The sequence below is a fragment of the Poromitra crassiceps genome (assembly GCF_964638095.1).
Source record: "Poromitra crassiceps genome assembly, chromosome: 8".
NCBI classification, from domain to species: Eukaryota; Metazoa; Chordata; class Actinopteri; order Beryciformes; family Melamphaidae; genus Poromitra; species Poromitra crassiceps.
Window position 1 is genome coordinate 7,669,829 of NC_139629.1, and position 25,269 is coordinate 7,695,097.

Here is a 25,269-nt window from a genome sequence, read left to right on the forward strand (position 1 = left end):
GGGACAATAGGCTCGTCATGTTGGCAGGGCCTCCCTAAACACAGCCAGCGCACACTGTGGGCTGACGTGCTGCATCCGGGAGAAACATGTTTTCTCCTACAAATGCTCAGGTTATGGTCGTTTCCAATAGTACCGACTGAGGGAACTGTCTAAAACACACATACTGGTATAACAGTAGACTAGACTCAGATTGTCATTGTCCCCTCCCCCCCACCAACAGCTCAAGAAATAAGATGCCACTGACAGAGCAAGATGGAGTCAGAGCCGTGTATATAGAAGAGTCACGACATCTCCATTCACTCCAATGGACCCGTTTTTTTACTCTCAAGAATTCCAGGAAGGTTCTGGATTAAGCAGCGCTGTCGAGTTGCAGCAAAATGGACAGTTTGTGTTGTACTTTAAAAGTTTTTTTTTTTTAAGAATCAAATTGTACATTATCAGCTTTATTTTAGCATTCAAAAGTAGCGCGAGACCCCTTCCTGGCTGTTCATTGGCTAATGAGTCACGCATTTTGGACCTCCGCTGACGCCACTCTCTCTCTAAATTGCTCTGGAAAAATGTTTAAGCACGTTTAAAGTATGCACATGACATGTGCACCTATGTGCAGTGAATATGCCACTGTCTCTGACATGTCTTATCACTATACTGCCTTATTGCTTGTTGTGTCTCTTGTTGTTTTTGCACTCATATGCCCTGTTATATTTGTACTATGTTGTAAACGGAGTCCACAGCACAAGAATTTCACACGTGACACTTGTACCATGGAGTGACAATAAAAATCTTGAATCTTGGATGGAGTGAAATAAAAACAGATTAAAAGGGTTTAAAAGAGTTAAATGTAGAGGGGTGTGATGCTCCCCTGGTGGAATGGAAGACATCAGGAGAATGTTGGCTTGTACATGGTCATCTGGCATGCAGTTTAAGTGAAAGAAAATAAGCCCACCATTACATAGGTTTTCAATTTTATACACAAACATTTTATTTGGTCAAATAAAGCAACATTCTAACAAGAAGAACAGAGGTGGCGTGAACAGATGGGGGAGAGCATGTAGAGGGAGCAGCCAGTACAGAGGCCTATCAATATACACGGAAAAACCCAAGTATTTTATAACATTTTGATGACTGCTGTTCATTCCTCAAGCAAGGCTACCTCAATCATTCCTTACAGGGAACACTCACAAAATAGAGAATAAAAACAAAAAGTACTTACAGACTACATTGTTCTGTCTTATACTTCTCCTAATTCCACAATTTGTTTTCAATTTAAACAAAGTCAATAGGTGTGAAGAATCCCTATGAAAAGACCGACGTAGCGAAAAAATAAAAAAAAATGACTCGGGCCTACAACAAGGTAGGTGGGACAATGGACATGAGAGATTGTAGAGAGAGAAACCGAGAGATAAAGGAGAAAAATGGTGTATTCACACCACATACTCCAGCTCACAGTTTGTATTCACACCACATACTCCAGCTCACAGAAGTTTGTATTCACACCACATACTCCAGCTCACAGCGGACGAAAGGGTTTTTCTCATCATTGTAGACTTGTGGGTAGTGGGCGATGAGGGCATCCTGGGAGCCGATGTAGATGGAGTTGTAAATCTTCCAGTAAACGTCCCTCACCTTCCTGGCCGGGTGGAACAGGCCCTGGACACAGGCAACATAGCGAGGTTTAACGCGGCAAATGTTTTTGTGAATGTATGTGAACTCGTTTTGTAGTACATGACATGTACATGTTGTTGCTGCGCAAAATAATATTTATATATATACCATATACACACACACACACACACATATACATAAACCAAATATAAATCTTTTTTTTTTAACTAAATATTGTGATCACAGCTGTAAACCTCAATTATTTATCAGTTTGATTAAAAATGTTATTTCACTTTTGCACCTCAACATATTTTAACTTTTTAGTGCAGTATTCCTCAAGTTGCAGCAGCCAAAGAGGCCCGTTTTCAATCTTACTGTCATACTTACCGTAGTCATTTTATCTACAAAATTCAAATAAATAATTACAACTTGATTACTTTGGGGTACACTTATATCATTAAGCGCAAACCTTTCTGAGAATATATACTTGTTTGTAGTCACAGCATCTCCAAAGGGCCTTACCTGTAGGCAGTATTGCAGCATGCGGCAGGGCCCGATGGCGACCCTCAAGCCCTCCAGGGCCCCCATTACGGCCTGGATAACGTGCGGTGACGTCTCAAAGACGTTGGGCCACACGTAATTAAGCAGGTGATTGAGTGAGTCTTCACAACCGAAGCCGTAGACGCCCAGAGACATGTGCTGGACCACCGCACTGGCTGTCTGTCTGTGGACCAAGTCTCTGCAGAGAGAGAGGAAAAACAAGTGCCACATATTAATGCAATGTGGTCTCCAACCTGCACCATGCTCTTTAAGGTTATTTAGCGGACACTCATCCAGAGCAACTCATGAACGCGACTGAAAGATAAGCTGCAAGTCCTACATCACCAAAAATTACAAGCAGCCAAAATAAGGAGAGCAAAAGGTCAGGACTTTAGGGCAATATTCCAGCGACAACAGAATTATGTCCGTGTGAGTAGTACGAAGAGTGTGAGTTAGACTTTTCACTCTATGGTGGAAGATAGGGAGTTGATTGCAGATCCAGTAACCTAGTTTCTCTGGCTCACCTGTCCATCAGTGCGTCCTCCAGCAGTGGTGTGACAGCGTAGATGTAGTCCTTGCCCATCTCCCCGATGTACTCAAACAGGAAGGACAGGGACTTGAGCACACCGTTCTGCACGTTGAGCTCGGGCACGCGGTACTCGTTCATGAGCGCGGGCAGCACAGTGAACGGTGAACAGGTCTCGGCCACGATGGCGATGGCCACGGTGGTGCAGACACGGTTCTGACGCTCCTGGACCTTCAGGTTATTGAGCAACGTGGCCAAAACGTCGTGGGGGCTGGGGGAGGAGAGAAGACCGTTTAGAATTAGCACCTCTCAAGAGCAAACAGGGAGGGGTTTGAACCCGTTTAGTGCAATTTATCTAGCGATCAAACATTTCACATCATAAAAAAAGGAGTCAGAGAAATAAACGGTAAGAAAAGACTTGGCGAGAGAATAGAAGGCATCGAGTGAAGATCCCCCACGGTGTGCTTGGCACTCACCCGATGGCCTTGGCGATGTAACCAAACGTGTTGACGGTGGCTCGACGGATGGCCTTCTTGTGAGCCTTGAGCAGCTCCAGCAGCTCAAAACAGATCCTCATCCACTCCCTGGCCGACACGTACTCTGCTCCCCTAAAACGCACGTGCAAGGAGAAAGGCTAAGGTCAGCAGTGCTGTGATGCTTCACCACATCAGCCAAAAAAAAACAAAGGTTGTGCCATCAGATTCTCGTGTATATTTCTAAAGTGACGATTTTTGGTGTATTGTGCCATTTTCTCCATACTGACCTGTCAGCGATCCTGCCCACCAGGTCGATACAATTCTCCTGCACCTTCTCATGTCTGTTCTTCAGGATGGGCGTCAAACGAGGAAGCAGGTCTTTGATTGGTGGGGTCATCTTGTGCATACCTGCAACGGGGGAGAAATTGAACCGTCAGCTCTACTGATGTTCCCTTTTGTACACCCGCAACCCTGATTGCAGTGCTATGCCAAAGAAGCCCATTGCAACTGAACGTCATGCTCAGAAAGACGACGTGACGAAGTGCTTTAAGGGTATCAGATGAATGAAATGAAATGTTTGTACAAGCGGTGTGATTGTAACCAACGGATGCAGAGTGAGAACAGATAAGACACGGATGTCAGGTCTGCTAGCTCTCATGTTGGTATCTATCTAGCGAAGTACTAGCCCTGATCTGACCATGGAGAGGTCGAACAGGCGAGAATGATTCGCAGGAACCATATTGTGCCCAATGTATAATAATAATGTATGGAATAACATACATACAAGTATACAACTACAACAAAGTGCTCTGTCTCACCTTTGCATTATTTTCTTAATAAATATTTCAGCGGTAATATATTTGTTTGTCAAATTTTATTTGGCATTAGTAAACAAAAAATGTAATGTAATGGTATCAGGCGATACATGAGGTGACAGGGAGTAAGTCGTTGATGAAGCAGTAGGGTGACATACCGATAACGTTAACGATGGCCTTCAATGCTCCCAGGATGCTACCCAGCACCTCGGGGTACTCCTCTCCCAGGTACTCATACAGGACCACACCCAAGTGACCCATCAGCTTCTCCTGCAATGGCAGACAGGAAGAACGTGCGTTAGCTTGTTAAGTGTTATGTGGTTGAATCTGCGTGCGTGTGCGCCTGTGTGTTCATATCAAAGCGTACCTCCTGGCAGGTCTTCATGACCACAGCAGTGCGGGAGATGAGATCGGCAGCCTGCTGGCGGACTTTGGCTGACTTGTTGTTGAGACGCCACAGCACCGTACCACAGATCTGAGGCAGGTAGGGCTTCACACGCTTCCCCAGAGCATTCACCACGGTGCCAAAACCATTCAGCATCACGGAGTCCTGGAGAGAGGAGGGAGAGACACGGTTGAATTAGGGCTGGGTGACCTAGGTTAAAAGTATATCGATATAAAATATTTCATATCAGTCGATAGCGATAATTATTGATCATTTTATTTTAATTACCCGTTTTTATTCATTTAAAAAACATGAGAAGAACTAGAACGACCGCACCACAGATTTATGCCTCCGCCATTAGTTCATTCTTGAGTCCAAATCGCCATTTGAGGCAAATTGGAAGAAATTCCGCCAAGGCACTCTTGAGATATCGCGTTAACAAGCTTGAAAATGGCATTCGAGAGGTCACAGTGACCTTGACCTTTGACCACCAAGATCTAATCAGTTCATCCTTGAGGCCAAGTCGATGTTTGAGGCAAATTTGATGAAATTCCGCCAAGGCATTCCTGAGATATCACGTAAACAAGCTTGAAAATGGCGTTCGAGAGGTCACAATGACCTTGACCTTCTTTGACCACCAAAATCTAATCAGATCATCCTTGAGGCCAAGTGGATGTTTAAGGCAAATTTGATGAAATTCCGTCAAGGCGTTCCTCAGATATCGCGTTAACAAACATCGGACGGACGGACATACGTACGGACAACCCGGATCCATAATGCCTCCGCCTGGCTATCGCCGGCGGAGGCATAAAAAGGTTACATTTAAGCACTTTATTTTGAACCACCTTATTTTCAAGGCACACAGGTAATTTGTCACACACACACACACACACACACACACACACACACACACACACACGCATACATGCTCTGAGTGCAACTGCAAGCAGTAATTTACAGACATGGTGAAGTTTTATTTTGATGACATAGCCTAGCGTTGCCAGCCTTCTAAAAAAAAACGTTTAGTAACGTAGGTGAATCAGTGAATGAGCTGCCCCACATTCCGCAAAGTAATGTTGCAGACATCTGTATTTGTGAAATTGGTGTCTAACATTAACGTTACTGTCCCGGGCACAGAAGACTGCGGGCTCGTGATGGTAACGTTATTAATAGAACACATGTTAACACGTTGTCAATCTATTCTACGTTAACATTAATTGAAACTCACTCACATCGAATTCTTTGTAACGTTTACAGACAACGGTGTTCTGCTTTTGGCGTCCCTTTTATTGACAATTAATTCCTCCACATCTTCTCCCACTCATCTCCTCCTTCTAATGTTGTTCGGTTTCACATGGTGGTGTGGTCCCGGGTGAGACTAAACTTGCTGTTCACATCACTAGCACTTCCCATTGTCAAGGAATACGATTGGCTGTTTATGAGCGGAGGCGGGTGCACTCGGAGTTTGTCTGTTAAATGATTGGCTGTTTCCGTGTCACTTGTAGTAACAAGGTACATGATTGGCTGTATGAGGCACGGAACAGAGGAAAGAGCTCTATCGAACGTCCCTATTGAACCATTTTTTTATTGTATTGATGACTGAATCACAACAAATACACCCCCATAGTTATGAATGAGATGTTGCAGGGGGTGGGAATGCTTCATTCATAGATTTTCAGTTCAAGGCTGATTTGTGTCTGATTTATTCCCCCCACTTGCTCGTTTAGTCTGATCACTGTTCCTCACTCACCTCTGTCGTCTGTTCCTGGAAGGCGTACAGGATACCGTCAATCAGCTGCTCCTCCAGCTTGTGGTCAATGTCTGCTGCCCCCAGGTTGCCCATAATCTTTTCAATGGTCTCCATCACCATCTTCCTGTACTGTTCTGCCTCGTCTTTCAGGTCATCCACAATGCGTGAAATGATCTCTGCTGCTCCCACCTTGTTGGCCAGCTCCACTGTGGTGTCCACCAGCTGTGGGTGGAGAAAAGATGCAACAACTTAGGAGATGTGGGCATAATGCATCAGTAGTTTCACATCAAGATTACTCTTTACAACTGACGATTTCTTCTTTTTAACCACAGCCAGTCCAGTCAGAAAGACAGACACTTGACTCTTCCATATCTGGTCACTATGAAACTTTGTCAATGTTGTAAAATAAAATCGAAAATAAAATAAAATGTACATTCAGTCTGTTCTTCATTGAGCACCATCTAATATAAAAGGAAGATAAATCGTACCATTCTTCATACATGGAAACCACTGCATTTCTGTATACATCTGCTAGTAGCTGGATATGTACTGCTAACCTGTCTGTAGTTGCGTCTGTCCAGAGCCATCCTGTGCTGCCAGAAGTGCTTGAAGAAGGGGGGCAGGATCTCTGTCTTAATGTAGTTTGCTTCCACACCATCAGTGCCACAGCACTGCTTCACCACCTGAGAGACGAGGCAAGAGTACAGGACAGGTCAGAGATGGAACTGCATGCAAAGGTGACGGGAAAACATCGGAGGCTTTTCGAGGACCACGGGTTTGCTTGGTCCGTTCACATTAGAGTTAAGGGAAAGACCAGATAGTTTAAGGTTTCGTAACTGTAACCAACAGGTGCAGATTGAAGACATGGTTGTCAGGTCTGCTAGCTCTCATGTTGGTGTCTATCTAGCGAACTACTAGCCCTGATCTGACCATAGAGAGGTTGAACAGAACTACTAGCCCTGATCTGACCATAGAGAGGTTGAACAGAATACTAGCCCTGATCTGACCATAGAGGTTGAACTACTAGCCCTGATCTGACCATAGAGAGGTTGAACTACTAGCCCTGATCTGACCATAGAGAGGTTGAACTACTCGCCCTGATCTGACCATAGAGAGGTTGAACTACTAGCCCTGATCTGACCATAGAGAGGTTGAACTACTAGCCCTGATCTGACCATAGAGAGGTTGAACTACTAGCCCTGATCTGACCATAGAGAGGTTGAACTACTAGCCCTGATCTGACCATAGAGAGGTTGAACAGAACTACTAGCCCTGATCTGACCATAGAGAGGTTGAACAGGCGAGAATTATTCGCAGGAACTTCACAAAAGCCTAAAATAGCAAGGTTCGCTTCACTGAAGTTGCAACATGACCAAATCCTCTTGCCCTCTGGTACCTTGAGTACAATCTTTTTCATCTCCTCGTCGGGGGACTGGAACTCTCTGATGAGGATCAGCATCACCTCTCTGGTGTAGTAGTTGGCATACTCGGCGTCCATCAGGGGGATCAGGTAGCCAATGGCCTTCAGGAAGGCAGCCAGACCCTGGTAACAAAGTTAGACAAACAAACGAGTGGTGACTAACTGCAAACTTGTTGCATACTGTACATACTTATTCATGTTAGTAATACATGTTTTGTCTGCTGCTCCCAGCAGAATATTAGTGAGAGCACTGAGACTACTGAGAGCAGCAGGCCCTCATGGGAGGTTCTATAGCAAGCAAAGATTCACACTGTAGCCACACACAGGCTTAGTGCTGGGTGTTGATCTTGCACTGGATACTGTTTGTAGTAGGGCTGCTCGATAAATCGATTTTGAATCATAATGGAATTAATTAGTTCGGAAAAAAAAAGAAAAATCGTAAAAATCTATTTTTTTTTTAACTAGGGTAATTACGTTACGGCGGGGCGGCTCTCTCTCAATCATGTACGCGTGCTGCTACTCGTCTGTTCTCTCCGCTGTAAAGTCTCTCTGGAGGCTGTGACTACTGCTGGCTACTAAAGACAGCAGCAATGAACTTATTTCAACACCTCCAAAAAGCACAGTGTGTGAGCACTTAGCAGCGTGTTGCACTGCGGGCTGTGCAAGATAACGACACCCACAACACACACACGCGCGTGCACGAACAAAGACGTTATCACCCGACGCTGAAATGTTGCCTTTATAGTTCACATAACAACACGTGAGGCCACCGAGTAACATTACCAGGACTCTCCTCCAAAAGAGCACATCCACCAGTGTCAAGTGACTGCAGGTTAGCAAGCAACAGCCAGGAAGTTAGGCATAGCAAGTAGAGGTCTTCGGGTATGCCCGACCCCCCGAATACCCGAGGATCCGACCCGGACCCGTGACTCCGGGTCTGGGTCGGTTCCGGTAGCGATTGTCACGGGTCTCAGGGCTCTGACAGTGAAATGCCGGGTCCAATAAGACCCGTGTGGACCCGGCGAGTGGCTGTCAGAGCTGTAAATCACCCTGACCCCGCCCCACTTTTTTTCCCATCCCCCCTCCCCTCCCGAGTCTGTGCGTTCCCATCTGCAATGAAAATTACTTCCTCGTTTACATGAGGCGCATGTGACCACATGCGTACACATGCGCCTCAGGCAAACGAGGAAGTGATTTTCGTTGCAGAGAGGTAACCCTCTTGCTGGTTCCTCTCGCTATGGATTTAATTGAAGATGACTGTTTCCCATACTTTTGGATTATTATTCGATGATCGCATGGTGAGTAGTCACAACATGTATGTGATTGTTTCTAGCGCTGTTGTGTGTTTTTGGGTGAAGGAACGGCGATAGCATAGAGACTGCCACTGTACTATCTAACTAGCGTTAGGCAGCATCAACCAGGGGAGAATGCTATAACGTTAGTTAATAAAGATGCACAAAGTTTCATTTGATAAACAACTTGTAGCAGTTAACAAGCAACTTTGAAGTCGACACCACTAGTCTCTGCCTCGGTATTTCTCGGATCCGAACGGGGCCGGGTCTCAGATTTCTAATAATAGACGGGTCCACTCCGGGTCCGGGTCCGACATTTATCGGTTCTGAACGGGGCCGGGTCTCAGAATTCTAATAATAGACGGGTCCATTACGGGTTCGGGCACAAATTCCCCGGGTCCGGGTCGGTGATTTTGGACCCGTGAAGACCTCTAATAGCAAGTTAGGCTAAAACAGGAAGTTGGGTTGTTCTGCCTTCAGAGTAAAAGCGGCGTAATTTGTCACTTATGAAAAAAAGAGAAAAAAGAGTTCTACAAGGCAACAAATGTTTAGAGAAGTATAATAGTATAAAAAAATTGAAATCGAAAATCGAGTTTTGAGAGAAAAAATCGTCAATTACCGTAAATTCCGGACTATAAGACGCACCGGTCTATAAGCCGCACCTTCAAAGGTGACTATTTTTTTCTTCTATAAGCCGCACCGGTCTATAAGCCGCGGGTGTTTTGATGTTTAATTACCATATGTAAGGCTTCGTGCACAGAGGGGATTGTCGGGAAAGAGATGGCTGTTTGGGGAAGCTCCCATTTATTAACATTTCAACAAAACAAAAGTCAGGTCACTAATCCCCAGACAAAATCACACATTGTGGTATTTTTTGTTTTTTTTACAGTGCACACAGTGTCCGCGGTGTGGTGAAAAGAGGGCAAGAGAGGAAATTAAAACAGAAGTGGATTTATAGTTAGAAAGAGTGCTAAAGAAGAGAGAATTCCGTTTTTTATTTTTTTATTTTAGTTACTCACAGTACTATTGACCAGTCCAACTCAAAAGATATTCGGCAGTTTCACTTTGAGCTCTTGTTCCGCCGCTGGGCACACAGTGTCCGCGGTGTGGTGAAAAGAGGGCAAGAGAGGAAATTAAAACAGAAGTGGATTTATAGTTAGAAAGAGTGCTAAAGATAGTCCGGTCTGGTTATGACGAGTCTCGCTGGGTACAGTACGCCAAAGCGATATCCATTGACTCGATGATGCTGTTGTATGTTGCGCGTTTCTGTTGCACCAACGCGGAGAGGTCCTGCCGGACGAAAAAGCGCGTACCCTCCCAGGTGAGGGGCTTCTTCCCCGCAGCCTGGAGGATGAGTTGACGGTCGGGCCAGCGGAGTAGGCAGATGAAGATGGCCCTCGGTGGCAGGCCGGGGTCTGGACGTGGCCGAGGCGCCCGGTGTGCCCTGTCCACCTCTGGTGGTTTCTCGCCTTCCTTCAGGTCCAGGATGTAACACAGGATTTTGCCACGAAAGCGTCCATGTCACCAATCTCAGCTCCTCTTTTACATTGATCAGGCGAATGTTATTTCTTTTACTCCTGCTGATTAAGTCATCAACCTGCGTGTGCAGGGTTTCGATTTTGCATTTTATCCATTTTCGGACTCACTGTGTTGTTTTTGTCCTCCAGTGCGCGGATGCGCTTTTCCGCATTATAAACTCTGTTCACGGTTGCCTTAGTTTCTTTAGTGAGTGAGTGGATGGACTTCTGCACGTTTTCAAACTTGTTTTCAAGCTGCTCAAAACCTCTGAGCGATGTCGGACTTAATCGATAGTGTTTCACGGAGTAAAAGTTTAGCCCAAGCGTGTATCTCCAGCCTCCAGCAGGTGAGTCATTTCCTCATTCATGGCGTGATTGCTTCGTCTTTTTCTTTCTGCTTACCTGTGTTGTGTTATGTTATGTTATGTTATGTTGTTAAAAGAGGGCAAGAGAGGAAATTAAAACAGAAGTGGATTTATAGTTAGAAAGAGTGCTAAAAAAAGAGAGATTTTTTTTTTTTTTTGGGAAAAAATCCATAGATAAGACGCACCGTTATATAAGCCGCAGGGGGCAAAAAAGGCCAAAAAACGGGAAAAAAGCCGCGGCTTATAGTCCGGAATTTACGGTACATTTTTTTGCAAAATCGAACAGCCCTAGTTTGTAGTACTTAAATACAGCAAGTGCTCTCATCAGTACATAGCATTTTTTCTGTACACTCAAAGGTGAGTCGTGTCCTTACCTTTCCTCTGTGCTGTCTGATACCCTTCCAGAGGGGCTTGAGGACTGAGTCAAAGGACTCAATACCATATGGTGTGGCAGCTTCAGCCAGGGCAGCAATAGCCAGGGCACTGATGGTCCTCACCTTCTGCTGCTCATCCACCAGACCTGTGGCCACAAAACAGTCCGACATTCAGAGCTCATAAACATTTCATTGTGTTGATGTTCCACAATCATTATTTTTAACATTTTCTTGCAACCATAATAACACAGGGTATCTGCAGTTTTTTCCTCAAGTTCAATTTAGAGATCACTTTTAATGGCAGTTTGAAGATCAACAGTTTTGAACAAATAAACGATAAAAACAAAAAAAGGCTGAAAGGGGGAAAATATAAGTTTGCAAAATTGGGTTGAGATCTCAGTAGAAAAATAGTATACTGAGAAAATGTTTAAGGCCTCTGCGACTGTAAATACGACCTAAAAGGCTGCAATTAAGTGCATTTAAGACCTTTCAAAATTCAAGGCATTGATTTTATACAAAATTTAAGACTTCAAGGACTGCAGGCACTCTAATACAGTGGTTCCAAAATGGTGTGCCTTGAGGCAAGTACAGGTGTGCCTTGGGATTTTGTGACAACTATACATTATTGCAAATATAGCCTAAAAGTATAGAAAAAGTTATGAGTGGGTTAACACTTTTCAGTGTCTCCCTCTTCAGTGACTTGTCTGGTTTAAATGGGTGTGTTGCTACTTTTTACAAAGTAGCAAATTAATTCCTGTATTTTGGGATCAAAAAGGTGACTAGCTTGCATGCCTGAACACAAGAAACAAAATTGCTTTCTAGATGCAGTTAAATATGTACTGGTATTGGAAAATGAAATGTTTGTACAAGCGTTGTCGTTGTAACCAACGGGTGCAGAGTGAGAACAGATAAAACACGGATGTCAGATCTGCTAGCTCTCATGTTGGTATCTATCTAGCGAAGTACTAGCCCTGATCTGACCATGGAGAGGTCGAACAGGCGAGAATGATTCGCAGGAACCATATTGAGCCCAATTTATGGAATAACATACATACAAGTATACAACTACAACAAAGTGCTCTGCATCACCTTTGAATTATTTTCTTAATACATATTTCAGGGGTAATATATTTGTTTGTCAAATTGTATTTGGCATTAGTAAATAAAAAAAACGTTTAGAGTAGGGCTGTGACTAACACGTTAATTGCGATTAATTAATTATAGAAAAATAACTAATAACTAATAAATAAATCACACTTTATTTTTGCATTCCAGGCATACCGATGCACAACGTGCATTGAGTGACATCAGACAACAAAGCCCCACATGTGGGAAGTGCACTTTAGCAACAAACATGGAAGAATTTACACATCAGCAATTCAAGTCTCCATTATCACCTCAATGCTAAACATGTTGCAGGTAGGGTGGAAGCCAGAGCTAACATTAACTTAGCCGCTGATCATGCTAACTTAAGTCCTAGTAGGAACAAGCAGAGGCACCAACACACACTCGACCAGATGACGGGGTTCAGAGCCAAGATGAGTAAGTCCACGTCTGACAAGTACAAATACAGCAATGCGTATTGTCTATTCACTGATTCACTCATATACCAAAATCCATTTGAATTGAAAAATGTTGCTTCTTGTGTCAAATATTGATATGCGATTAATTGCGATTAATTAATTACAAAGCCTCCAATTAATTAGATTAATTTTTTTAAATAGAGTCCCGCCACTAGTTTAGAGTGATAAGAGTGATAACACGTGTTATAGAGGCTATTTTGCATGGATATATGCATAGGTGTGCCTTGAGATTTTGGCTTGCCCTTTGGTGTGCCTCGGGCACAAAAAGTTTAAAAACCACTGCTCTACTATATGAGTGATGGCAGTGTGGTGGGTGACTAACCGTGCTCTATAATCTCCACCAAGCTGCGGAGATGGGGCAGGATGGCACAGCCCATAAGGATGGCAATTTGCTGGACAATCTTGATGCCTGTGTGTCGGGCCTGCCAGGACTTCTTGCTTTTACACACGGCCTTGAGGAAGGGGAGGAGGGAGGGAATGCCCAGGGCAGAGGCCACCACGGCAAAGGCTCTGGCTGTGGTGTTTCTGACGTACTCGTCCATGTTGTCGATATCGGGTCGCATCGTGGAGATCATGGTGGCCAAGCCAGCAGCCTAGAACGCAGAAGAACGGACAAAAGTCAGAGCTAGAATATGCCACAGGTTTTACTCAGATCAAGTGGAATAAAAGAAGTGAATACAAGAAACGAAATTGCTTTCTAGATGCAGTTAAATATGTATTGGAAAATGAAATGTTTGCACAAGCGTTGTCGTTGTAACCAACGGGTGCAGAGTGAGAACAGATAAGACACGGATGTCGGGTCTGCTAGCTCTCATGTTGGTATCTATCTAGCGAAGTACTAGCCCTGATCTGACCATGGAGAGGTCGAACAGGCGAGAATGATTCGCAGGAACCATATTGTGCCCAATGTATAATAATAATGTATGGAATAACATACATACAAGTATACACCTACAACAAAGTGCTCTGTCTCACCTTTGCCAAGTTGGAGATGATCTCTCTGCCTTCTACTCTGGCATAGTAGTCCTCATCGATCAGGAGCGGCTCAATCACCACCAGGATCTGGAACAGAGAAGACCATCAGTCTCTCCGACACACACACACACAGCAGACATTCCACTATCATACACATGCACCTCTGATGCTCGGCCTACCTTATGTACGTATGGTCGGACCAGGTCGTCCAGTTTGTAGAGAATGCGGTCAATGACTTTGACCAGCAGGTGGCGCTCCTGGTCCTCCAGGGTGGGAGACATGAGCAGTGGCAGAATCTGGTTGAACAAGGGGCCTGCTCCAAACTCACGTGCCTTATCGGTGATCTGACGCAGAGCCGCCTAGTCGAGAGAGGAGAGGGAGGAGGACAAAGTCTCAGACACGATGGCTGAATGACCTTCAGCCTAAACAGATCCCGTACGTCGGGGTCTGCTGCTGCCAGCAGAGCATCGTGGTCTGTCCCTCACAGAGGGGAAACTTCTAATTTGCTGCATCTTATTCACGTTAATAATACATGTTTTGTCTGCTGCTCCCAGCAGAATATTAGTGGTCTCTCTGACCTCTACTGGGAGCAACAGCCCCTCATGGGAAGTTCTATAGCAAGCAAAGATTCACACTGTTGCCACACACAGGCTTAGTGCTGGGTGATGCTCTCGCGGTGGATAGTGTTTTTGTGTTCTCTTGAGAAGTGACCCATTTCCTCAAGAGATCTGACAACAGGGGACATGAATAGGCTTACAAATGAACCCCATTTCATACAAAGTGCTTCTGGAGAACATAGGAGGGTTGGGGCCTTATCTACAGGGGCGAGGGAGTATTAATTGAGGATTAGGGTGCGGTAGCAATGATGGTGACTGACCTTCCTCATGGGTGGTGTTCCATTTTTTATCTTCAGCAGCAGCTTCATGATCTTCCTCTCTTTCTGCTCCTCAGGGCTGAGTGTGGACTCGTCCACCTCCACCTAACACAAACACACAGCCACACATACGGTTAACCTACTGAACTTCAGACAGGATGGACAAACATACACTTGTGTGTTTTACACTCTTCTGCATGTGTTGTGTGCGCACATGCCGCTGTATACACACACACACACACACACACAATCTAGAAATACGCATTTGAAACTCACCAGCAGTTTGTCAAAATACTGGATGTCGTCTGGTTTGAGGAAGGGGAGGTTGCCAGAGGGCTGGTCGTTGATCTGCTTCATGGAGCGGTCCTCTGTCTGCATGTGGAAACCGGTCATGCCTCCAATAGGGGTGGGGGTGGCCGACAGCTTACGGGCCGGGGTACGGATGGGCACGTAGCCTGCTGGTGGAGGCAAAACCTGGAAAGAAGAGAAGCATGCACTCACTCATGACGTTGATTTCTCTTTTAAATCAAATGTATTCATACATTTGTGTCATTGGTAACTGTTGAAGCCAACAAGGCTGGAGCGGGGCATGTACCTTGTATCCCTCGGGGAACATGGCATCAAGCTCGTCATCTGTGAGCGGACGATTCCTCTCGTCAATTTCCCTCTCCCACCTCCATGCCTGCAGCTGCTCTGGGGTCATGCTCATCAGATGACCTGGAGACAACAGGAAGGACAACCTGACGTTCAAACACCGATGAACCATAAAGGACTAGAGGGCCAATGAGGCTAATCATCGTGGCAGTTCATTTACCTGGTGTGGGGGTAGCCATGTTCATGGCCGGGGTTCCTATGGGGGTCTTCCCTGGGGTAAGCAGCGGTGTTGACGATCCCATCTGACTGGCAGGGGTCTCGTCCCAACGGGACTTCCTCTTACTGGCCCCTGGGGTGGGGGTCTCTCCCACCGACTCATCTCCTCGGTCTGTGCGTGGGGTTTCAGCCCAGCCGCTCCCATGTCCGGGGGTCTCCCTTTCTGTCTTTGGGGTTTCGTCCCAGCGGTTTTTGCGGACACTGCCCGTGGCTCCCCCGTGTCCTGGTGTCGCGTGGCCGGGTGTGTCTCTGCCAGGGGTGGCCGCGCCGGCTGGCGTGTGGCTGGGCGTGGGATCCCACATGCGGGTGCTGGGGGTGGCCCCTGGGGTGTCACTGCCCTTTGGCCGGCCGGGGGTCTCATCCCAGCGGCTGTTGGAGGGTGTGTGTGCAGGTGTGTGCCCCGGTGTGTGCCCCGGAGTCTGTGAGGAAAGCCGAGAAAGACAATATGAAAACAAAAATCATAAGTGATTATCTACAACTGAAAAATGAACTGCTACTGTATAGTTTACTGGGTTCCCTCTAAGATACCAAGTTGCCACTAACATTAAACTCAATTCCTTTGAACAGTGGTTCTCAAAGTGAGGTCTGGGGGACACACTGTAATGCCACATGTAACACAATGACAGAAGATATGACTATTTTTGCTCACTTTCTGTAATAACACATCTACAAGCTAAAATGGTATACAGGGGGACAAAATGTTATCAAACGGAGGCCCGTGGTCTAATATGTGTCAGTTTATGGGTACTTACGGTGAAACATTTTGAGAACACTGCCTTAGAAGTCAAAAAGACATATACAATACTACCCCATGTTCAAGGCACTCAATCTGTATTTATTGTAACTATAAAAACCTAGGTGTAAGGTGTTGAAACTAGGGCCAGTCACCTCAGATGAGGCGTCAGCCTGGTCCCAGCTGGACATCTTTTTGGGCGTGGTGTTGGTAGGGGTTTTTTCGCCCTGGTCAGCGGTTTGATCCCAGCGGCGCTTGCGCTTTGCGGCGGCGGCAGCAGCGGCAGCTTGGGAGGCAGCAGAGCCGTTCACCACCTTCAGGTCCCCAGATTTGGCCTTCTCTGCCAGCTGCTGACGGATCTCTTTCTGCAGGGAGACGCGCGCACACAAATGTCAGGCAAAAACAGCACAACTATCCTAGAGCAAACAACAGGATTCTAATTCAGGATTCACAACTGTCACTCGTGTCTAAATGGGGTCTGTAAATAAGCTGCAGCCGTATATGCAAAACAGTGATAAGACCGTACCTCCTCTTTGGTCAGGTGCTGCTCTCTCATGACGTCCATATACGACCTGACCTGCAGCTTGGGGTCCGGCGTTTTGCCCCCTGCGCGAGAGAGCACCAACAAGAACACAGGACACTCATCAGAACGCGCTCTAGCAACCCAAGTGATATTCAAACACAGCAAACACAGACACGGCCAGCTAACCCTGAGTCTTTACCAACTGATTAATTAATCATGTTCCATGTTGTTGTTTTTTAAACAAAAGCCCTACAGATTTACATATACATTCATCTGTCTCTTACATACAGACATAGCAGTCTAAGGAAAAACAAGCAGATACATAGAGAGAAGAGCTGAGGTGGTTGAGATTAAGAAGACATAGCCATCACTGATGCAGGGGTCCTGGGCTGTGCTCTTCAGAATACGTACACTTTCAGTGCCAAGGGTCCATCTGCAGTCTGACTTCAACCGGCAGAAAAGAGGCCTAGAAAATGTCTCTTTACCATTAGTAACACTTTGGAAAAGGGTTGGAACTCACACACAATAGTATACCACCTGTGTTGCATTGATTTACGGCACTCAAAAAATAAAGTCTCCTCTTGATGCTTAACCTCCAAGCTAAAAAAAAAATCAAATAAAAATTGAGACTCCAGATTTCCCAATTATTCTAAGTGACAAAAATTAAGTCAAGATTTCAAGGCTGAATCTAGGAATTACATGTCACCACAGCACAATCAGAAACAGCAGATATGATGCTATGTTTGGAGCCACATATGAAGAGGCAGCAAAAACTGAGCACAGCTATCACTACACAACTGCTGATCAGAAATATGAGCAAAGAGACAGGGCAGAGCCCCACTCTAAATTCTGACCGATTCCAGCATTACTTACTATTCAATCACCCTAAATTTGGATCTTGACTTCCTTTTCAGGACAAAGGTAACTAATAAAAAGTCAGGCAAAAGGTTACACTCAAATATTGGGTGGTTAATTTTTTTTTGCCATTTTTCTATGAATGCATAGATTCTATATGGTTGTTGGGAAAGTGATAAGCCAAATGAAAAAATGTATGAGGCTCCTTTGGGTTGAGGTTGGTTGGTGCTCCAGCAGCCAGTAGACCCTGACCAAACTGACAAAGGCACACTTCTGTGTTCACCATAACCTACACAGGATGAGTTGCTGCACCCTTAACAGAGTGCAGTACAGGACTGGCAAAGCAGTACTGCTGTAGGAGAGAAATTAAGGACAGTTAGTATGGGCCTGTGGTATTGTTGTACACAGTTTTTCTTGATCACATATTTCTATTTTACAGAGAGAGTTGTAAAATAAAAATATATTTACATCAACATCTTTGTAAAAAAGATCTCTCTCTCTCTCTACATGCAGGCTTTAGTTAAAGCCCTATCTCACCTAAACCTGAAGCCCTGCCACTCAGGCCATCTTAAGTTCATATTCTCAGGGGAAACGATGGTTGCACGTTGCTATACTTGTAATCCCGTCTCTATATTTAGAGATATTAAATTGAAGTCAGATTTGTAAGCAACGCTGGCCAGTCTTAGACAAACGAAATAGTAAATATTTTTTATAATTTGTTTAGATTTAGCAGTAGAAGCTTAAAATGCCATACACCTCTTAAGCCCTAATAAATTTACTCCGAGAGGACTAAAATGAAATTAAAATCTTGAAATCTGACAACGAGACATGATGGCTTAAACTGTCCGGGCAACTGCACTGCATGTGTTTATATCCAACAGTGGAAGCATTGACTAGCTTACAGCTATCAAGTCTGACAAGCCAACAGTGGAGGTAAGTCACCACAAGCCTGTTAAATGACACCACAGCGAAGGGGGACTTGGGGAGACAATCAAGACCTGATTGTCTCCTCTAATTCACTTAATGGGTGTTATGTCCTTTTAATACTTGGAGGACTATAACATAATAACCCTACAAACGTTGGTTGACTGAGCCATAGTTAAAAGCGAGCCAGGACATTTCTCTCCTCTGCCTGCCTCGTGACATGAAGCTCCGTGTAGACGCGTGGATAGGTCATTGCTTGCTCTCCAGCTAACTGAGCAGCGCAGGGTGTGGCACATAGCACTGGCAGCAGGTGAATTACACCAACGTTGACCCTCAAACTTGAAATTCTCATCCTGTTACTAACATCTATATTCTACAATATGATCCGACACTGGATTCCCCCCCCCCCCCCCCCCCATCATCATTTAGGACTGATAGTCACATGGGTCCGTTAACCCTTCGACTCACACACAACCTAATCCTGCGACCCATGTTTGTTAGGTGAATTAACCCTTCCAATGAGAGAACACCAAACCACCTCTCCCAATGAAATGTATGGCAGCCCTACACTGGGTTCAACTGGATTTCATCAGACACAATTGGCACAAAATGCTCCTCTTGGCATACAATGTTCACAACAATAGTCCTTCTCCAACCATAACAATGAACGTAAAAACTGTGTCCGCTTTAGAGTTTATTGCAAAATTGAAAGAAGATTCAATTGGAAATCCGTGGATTTAGGAGGAAAGGTTACGATGGCACAAAGTGCACTTGGACCAAAAGAGGATTGACCACAGGGAAGGCATGAAGTCTGGGAAGCAAGCCATTGCATTGTGGTCGAAGGGTAAACAGTCAAAAAAAGGTGGGCATGAAGCCCTTGGTATTCATGGGGTCACAAATACAAAAGAAACACCATGAAAGGGGAGGAAATGGGCAGGATGCAATGAAGACAAAAACGTGAGTGAATTTACCGTCTGCAAAGGGGTCGAGACGCTCAGGAGAGATGATCATCTGTCTGCGACGGGCTTTGTATTCGTCTTCCCGCTCCGCGATCTTCTGGGGACGGTGCTCCGCAAACGGGTCATACTGCAAAATGACAAAGCAGGAGAAAGAGCGTAAGAAGACATGGACACATTCGTTTCCCATGATAAACAAGTCATTCTCCGTTCGCTCCTCGGGTATACTTTGCAAAACGACTGCACTGCAAACGATTTTACATCTACACCGCAAAGGCCTTTTAAATGTGGCTTTGAATCACATTATTCAAAAGGAAAAAGCACTCAGGAGGTGGTGGAAAATTGCAACGTCTTGATTCAGCCTGGCCTATTTCCACAATAACAGCAGACCACGGGTGAAAAGATGTTTCTGCTGGTGTAAATGTGGTGATAGAAATGGAGTCGTGCGTGGCAAAAATGTGACAATAAACAAACACTCACTTGCTCATCTGACTGGGGTATTGCATTGAGTATTGCCACCGGAGCGTGATACCCTGGCTTCTTCTGTCCCAACAAACTGGTTGAGGAATCCTCTTCCTCATCCTGAGGAAAGAACGAGAACAGGAGTCTAGTCAAGTCCTGCCACAACGGCAAGACTCTCCCAGCTCGTATACAACAGACAATGTGGAGCAGTCAAGCTCCTTCTAAATTTCGGACTGACGACAGGTATTCGTTGCTCATCCCTAAAAGAAACATCTCTATTCCTGATTAAAAGAGCCCAAAAAAATCCCATGCAAGCAAGCAAAAAACTTACCTCCTCCTGCTCATTGGCAGCAATAGAAGTGACATAACCAGCAAAGCGACTGTCACTGCCTCCATAGATCTCCTGATCAAAAAAGCCAGTGGAGTCGAGGCCCACTCCCTGATCTCCTTCCTCTAGGAGAGCAGCCTTCATCCCCTGGATCTCCAGGATCTGGGCCTCTATGTCTTGATGGACAAGAAGAAACACACAAAGTAAGCAGATGACAACTGTCTGGAGGACATAAACAAAGAACGCTGATGGTGAACACTGACTCAGAAACACAAACGTATCTAATAAAAAAATGCAGTGACCTACATCATAATTCATACTCACTGTATAGCGATATGACAAAATATATATTACACCCCTATCTCAATTAGCCTATATCCATCTGACAACGAAATGCGTTTATTTTTCTAACGTTTATTTCTGATCGCATTCTTATGATTTGTTTCGGCTAGAATGTAACGTTACACAGCGACTCCTTTTCAGTGTTCAGGGTATATGCAGCAATCCTGAAGTTAAATTCAATACCTTGCAAGAGCTTTTCAATATACTGTATTTTAAGAGGTCAACGCCACTTCTGTCACATTAGCGATAGGCGGGTAAATCACAAGTTTCTTCACAACATGATAATATATGGGCCCCCCCCCCCGCCCCCGATTTTTTAATCCCATTTTTATCCCCCATTAGTGCTAATTTAATTTATTTATCCTGGTTGCTACTCCACCCTCTGCCGATCTGGGGAGAGCCAAAACTGGTTCCATGCTTCCTCCGAGACATGGGCATTTAGCCAGCCGCTTCTTTTCACCTGACAGAGGAAGCTTCGCCGGTAGGACATAGCACGTGGGAGGTTCACGCTATTCCAAGCAGTTCCCCTCTCTCTGAACAGGCGCCCTTAACAACCAGAGGAGGAACCACATTAGCAACCAGGATATTGCATGTTTTTGGTGAAGGGGGTTCCTATATGAAGGAAGCCCCCGGGAGGCACGGGGAGAACATGCAAACTCCACACAGAAAGGCCCCTTTTGACGACCCCACCCGAGCGGTGGGAGCTCGAGGACATGCGGACGGGCACGCATTCCTTCAGCGTTCACAGCGCCCCAGGTGGGAATCGAACCCCGGACCTTCGAGCTGTGAGGCGACGGCGCTTACCACTGCACCACCGTACCCCCCCATATATAGGTTATTTTGACAACAATACGATATTTGCTGTTATCACAAAGTCTGCCACGATACGATGTCGATGTCAATTCAGGGGTCTGCGATCGATATGAGACAATATCATTATGCCCATTTATCCCAATTAGCACAATAGCTACAACATTTAATACTTCCCAAATGGCAATTAAGACTTGTAGAAGGAGAAAAAAGAACATGGCTTGGCTTCAGGAATCTGTTATAAAACTGGAGGAGTGCTTATTGGAGATGGGGTTCTTGTCCATAAGAAATACAAAAGTAGGCAGTGGGCCCTACTAAAAAATCCAAGGCACTCAGGTCTCCATTGAAATGAAAAAGCCTTTATTTCAAGAATGGCTTTAACCTAACGTGTTGCAATCTGCCTTAAATCTTTGGCAATTTAAGACTTTTTAAGGGTGATCACTGATGTACGGTAGACCCAGGGTTCTCCAAGTTAAATTTAAGACTTTTTATTTTTAATACCACTGAGGGGTGTGTGTGTATTCTAATAACATAAAATATGTGTATTTGTTGTACTGGGCATCTCATTCCTAGGCTCAATTCCTAGGCTCGGCCCCTGTGCGGCCTTGCCCGTCCTGCAGCTCGCCGAGCTGGCCCTGCAGCTTGCATTCGCAGCTAGGCCACTGCGTTGCCTAGCCTGCAGCTCGGCTGCTGTGTGTCCTTACCTGCCCTACTGGCGTGCACAATGTCTACCTCCCTCTCCCTCAGTGATGTCACATCATCACTGATTAAAGATGTATGACATCATGATCATTGATGATGTCATCAATGGGACAGACAGAGCCCTAGCTCCCTTTTATATACTGACTGATGATGATTAAGAGGACCCCACCCCTCTCCATAGCCTCGCAGTGCCTTTTCTTCAACAACTTCGATTGTCTTAATTACATCTCTCCCAGTTAGCACTATCCCAATATCATGAGATTATCATGAAATAAACCTACGCTGTCCCCTTAAACATTTTGCTATGGTAGGAACGAAAATTACTTTGTCCTAGGGGACATGAATACTGCATGATTGGCTGCAAAGACGCTGTGAGAAGACATGTATAAACAGACAGACATAGGATCCATATTACATTGATTACAACTAGTGTCATAAAATGATCACAATTGTCGTACATTATGGGAATTTTTGCATTATTGGTCGCACAGAGGGCGAAATTACCGTACAAATACGGACATTTATGGTGTGCTGTGACGTATGGCCTGGTTTACATCGTTTAACGTTGTCAAGCTAACGTTAACGTTATGTTAGAACACCGAGGTGGTATGTAACGTTAGCATAGATGTACATACATTGCCCTTAACGTTCGTTTGGTAATCTTTCAACGTAACGTTATCTGTTGTTGGCTCTCCATCGATAAGGCCCAATATTACAAAAAAAGGGCCCTGTAACGTTAGCGTAATCAGGGCTAACGTTAGACATCATAAATTAGCCTACATGTAACGTTAGTGTGGTGGTCGTGTGGTTACAATACACTGATACTTCTAAGGGGTGATATTAGCACGACGAGCTTTATTGTAATGTTGCTGAAGGCAGTTTAAAAACGATAACTAAACGGTGGCAAGTCCCCTCACGTTAGCTAGCTAAAGTTAGCTCGGCAGCCAGCGCCATTACGTACTCGGTCCGCGTTGTGTCGTACCTTGGCCTATTTGGTTATCACGGTTTGAAAAGGACATATTATGCATATCTTCCTACAACTAAAATACTTTGGATCTGTTTTTGCATATTCTGACATATAATTAAGTAAGAAGAAGCAGCAAATTATATATTTTTGTCATTTAATTTACCTTCGTGTGTTTTGGCGATCTTCGCCATTTTGTTGGTGGGTGGTGTGTGTGGAACCGGAAGTCCACTAATCCTAAAGTTCCGCGAGCTGCCGCTAGGCTAGACCACTTTTTCATCTTCTTCTTCTTCTTCTTCTTTAAGGTTTATTGGCGGTTGGCAAACAACGAATTGGTGCATTACCGCCACCAACTGGTATGGAGTGTGGATCAGAATCTATTACTCTATTTAGTATTTATAAAAAAGAAAATTAAAAGAAACAAATATATATACATATTCTTCTTCTTCTTCTTCTTCTTCTTCTTCTTCTTCTTCTTCTTCTTCTTCTTCTTCTTCTTCTTCTTCTTCTTCTTCTTCTTCTTCTTCTTCTTCTTCTTCTTCTTCTTCTTCTTCTTCAGTGTTTTATGACGGTTGGCAAGTGATTGGCCACCAACTAGACTGGAGTGTGGAACAGGAGATTATAAAACAACTACTCTTAGATTCTCATATCTAAATCAATTTCTTCAAGAAACTTAATAATATACATGCCAATATACTGCCTGCTATTTTTCTCTAATAGACCTGACAATGAAAAGTCTTGATCTGTATCGTATTTCAGTGTAGTAGTAGACTATATGTTCGACGGTTTCTGGTTGGCCACAATGTATGCATTTTCCATTTGGGTGCTTGCCTATTTCATGTAATGTATGATTGAGAGCTGTGTGACCTATTCTTAGATGGGTAATGATGCTTTCTTCCGTTCGCTTCCAGCCCACCTTCCTCTCAGTCCCGACTTGCCTTTGTATGTTATATAGCCTAGATGTCTTCCAGTTTCTTGATCACCCCAGTACTACTGCCATACTGATTATTGATCACCCCAGTACTACTGCCATACTGATTATTGATCACCCCAGTACTACTGCCATACTGATTATTGCACATAATGTTCTATGAATGTGTTGACTTCAGCTTTACTTAATGGAATGTGTCTGTCTACCTGCTTGATTCTGAGTGATTGGCTAAGATATCCACCTGCTCATTCCCCTCCACACCAACATGAGCAGGAACCCAGAATTAATGTAGCGTGTCGCTATGCCCTTCATCTCCATCCTGTACATTATATTGAATATTTTGTTGATTAGGCCTATATCTGTTCTGAACGCTGATTTGCCAGATCAAAAAACAGATGAAAAACTGTCAGATGCAATAACGGTGTTGTTTATTTCTTTCTCTTCTATCCACCTTAGAGTCAATATGATTGGCAATAGTTCTGTTGTAGGCCTACTGAAAGATGGTCTGACACCCTTTTCTTAATATGAATCTCACCTCCCATGGAATGTATACTGCTGCCCCTGCACACCCTGTATCTGGATCTCTGGAGCCGTCTGTAAATATAAATACTGACACTGCATAATGCTATTCAAAATAGCTCTGGACTACGCACCATTTTTGAAGTAACTTTGCCATATCCTTTAATTCATGCTGTACGTTGAGGTCTTGGCAAGGGGAATAGCCAGGGGGGAATGGAACATATTGCAACTGTGGGGCTGTATTGTAGGCTAATTGACCTAATCCTATGTGTTCCGCCTCTCCATCACCAACTCATCCAAAACTTGTCATATTTGTCTCATTATGTTCCCAGCAGTCTTTTAAAATGCTCTTGGCAGGATGTGCGTCACTATGGACTATGGAGATTAACCCAGTATGCCAACATTAATTTAACTCCTCTAATCCTCAGAGGCATTTCTCCCATTTCCACCTGGCTGCATTACTGCCACTGGATATGTTTTAAATGATCCACTGCATATTCTCAAGGCCTGAGCTTGTAATGAGTCCAATTTCTTGAGGTTTGATTCTGCTGCTGACATGTAAGCTACACACCCATAATCAAAGACACATGTCATGAGTGCCCAGTTTTGTCGTGATACTCTAGGCTACTTGCTCCCCACTCCTGTCCAGACAAGCAATGAAGTATGTTGATAACCTTTTTTGTCCAAATGAACATGCCATGCATAATGCTCGTACATACTCGTACATTCATTTAAAATGACACACATTGGACAAAAATAATTATATAGGTATTGCATTTACGATACTTAAGATCACTGATGATGTCACAATGTCTATGACATTGTTAGTGGGTACGTATGACATCACGCAACGATT

At 44.6% G+C, this 25,269-nt stretch overlaps 1 protein-coding gene across 5 annotated transcripts; it reads right to left on the bottom strand.

Moving 5' to 3' along the window:
* Window positions 1–960: 960 nt before the first annotated feature.
* Window positions 961–23,173, bottom strand: sf3b1 (splicing factor 3b, subunit 1). 5 transcript variants are annotated; one of them, XM_083642372.1, is made up of 24 exons: window positions 23,130–23,173; window positions 20,149–20,321; window positions 19,836–19,937; window positions 19,371–19,485; window positions 16,624–16,703; window positions 16,253–16,462; window positions 15,309–15,783; window positions 15,090–15,211; window positions 14,771–14,968; window positions 14,498–14,599; window positions 13,800–13,979; window positions 13,621–13,707; window positions 12,968–13,238; window positions 11,063–11,208; window positions 7,491–7,637; window positions 6,652–6,777; window positions 6,095–6,316; window positions 4,327–4,509; window positions 4,118–4,229; window positions 3,432–3,552; window positions 3,145–3,276; window positions 2,667–2,939; window positions 2,125–2,341; window positions 961–1,647 (listed from the first exon to the last, which is right to left on the bottom strand). In XM_083642372.1, the coding sequence occupies exons 1-24, from the start codon at window positions 23,155–23,157 to the stop codon at window positions 1,489–1,491; spliced, it is 3,981 nt and encodes a 1,326-aa protein (XP_083498498.1). In that variant the 5' UTR covers window positions 23,158–23,173; the 3' UTR covers window positions 961–1,488. The 5 variants fall into 5 exon arrangements, 4 of the variants coding, with proteins under 4 accessions (XP_083498498.1, XP_083498499.1, XP_083498501.1 ...); XM_083642373.1 differs by lacking the exons at window positions 19,371–19,485; window positions 19,836–19,937; window positions 20,149–20,321; window positions 23,130–23,173 and adding an exon at window positions 17,032–17,778; XR_014552978.1 differs by lacking the exons at window positions 961–1,647; window positions 2,125–2,341; window positions 2,667–2,939; ... (13 more) ...; window positions 15,090–15,211; window positions 15,309–15,783 and adding an exon at window positions 17,032–17,086 and having other exon boundaries at window positions 16,450–16,462.
* Between the last annotated feature and the right edge of the window lie 2,096 nt (window positions 23,174–25,269).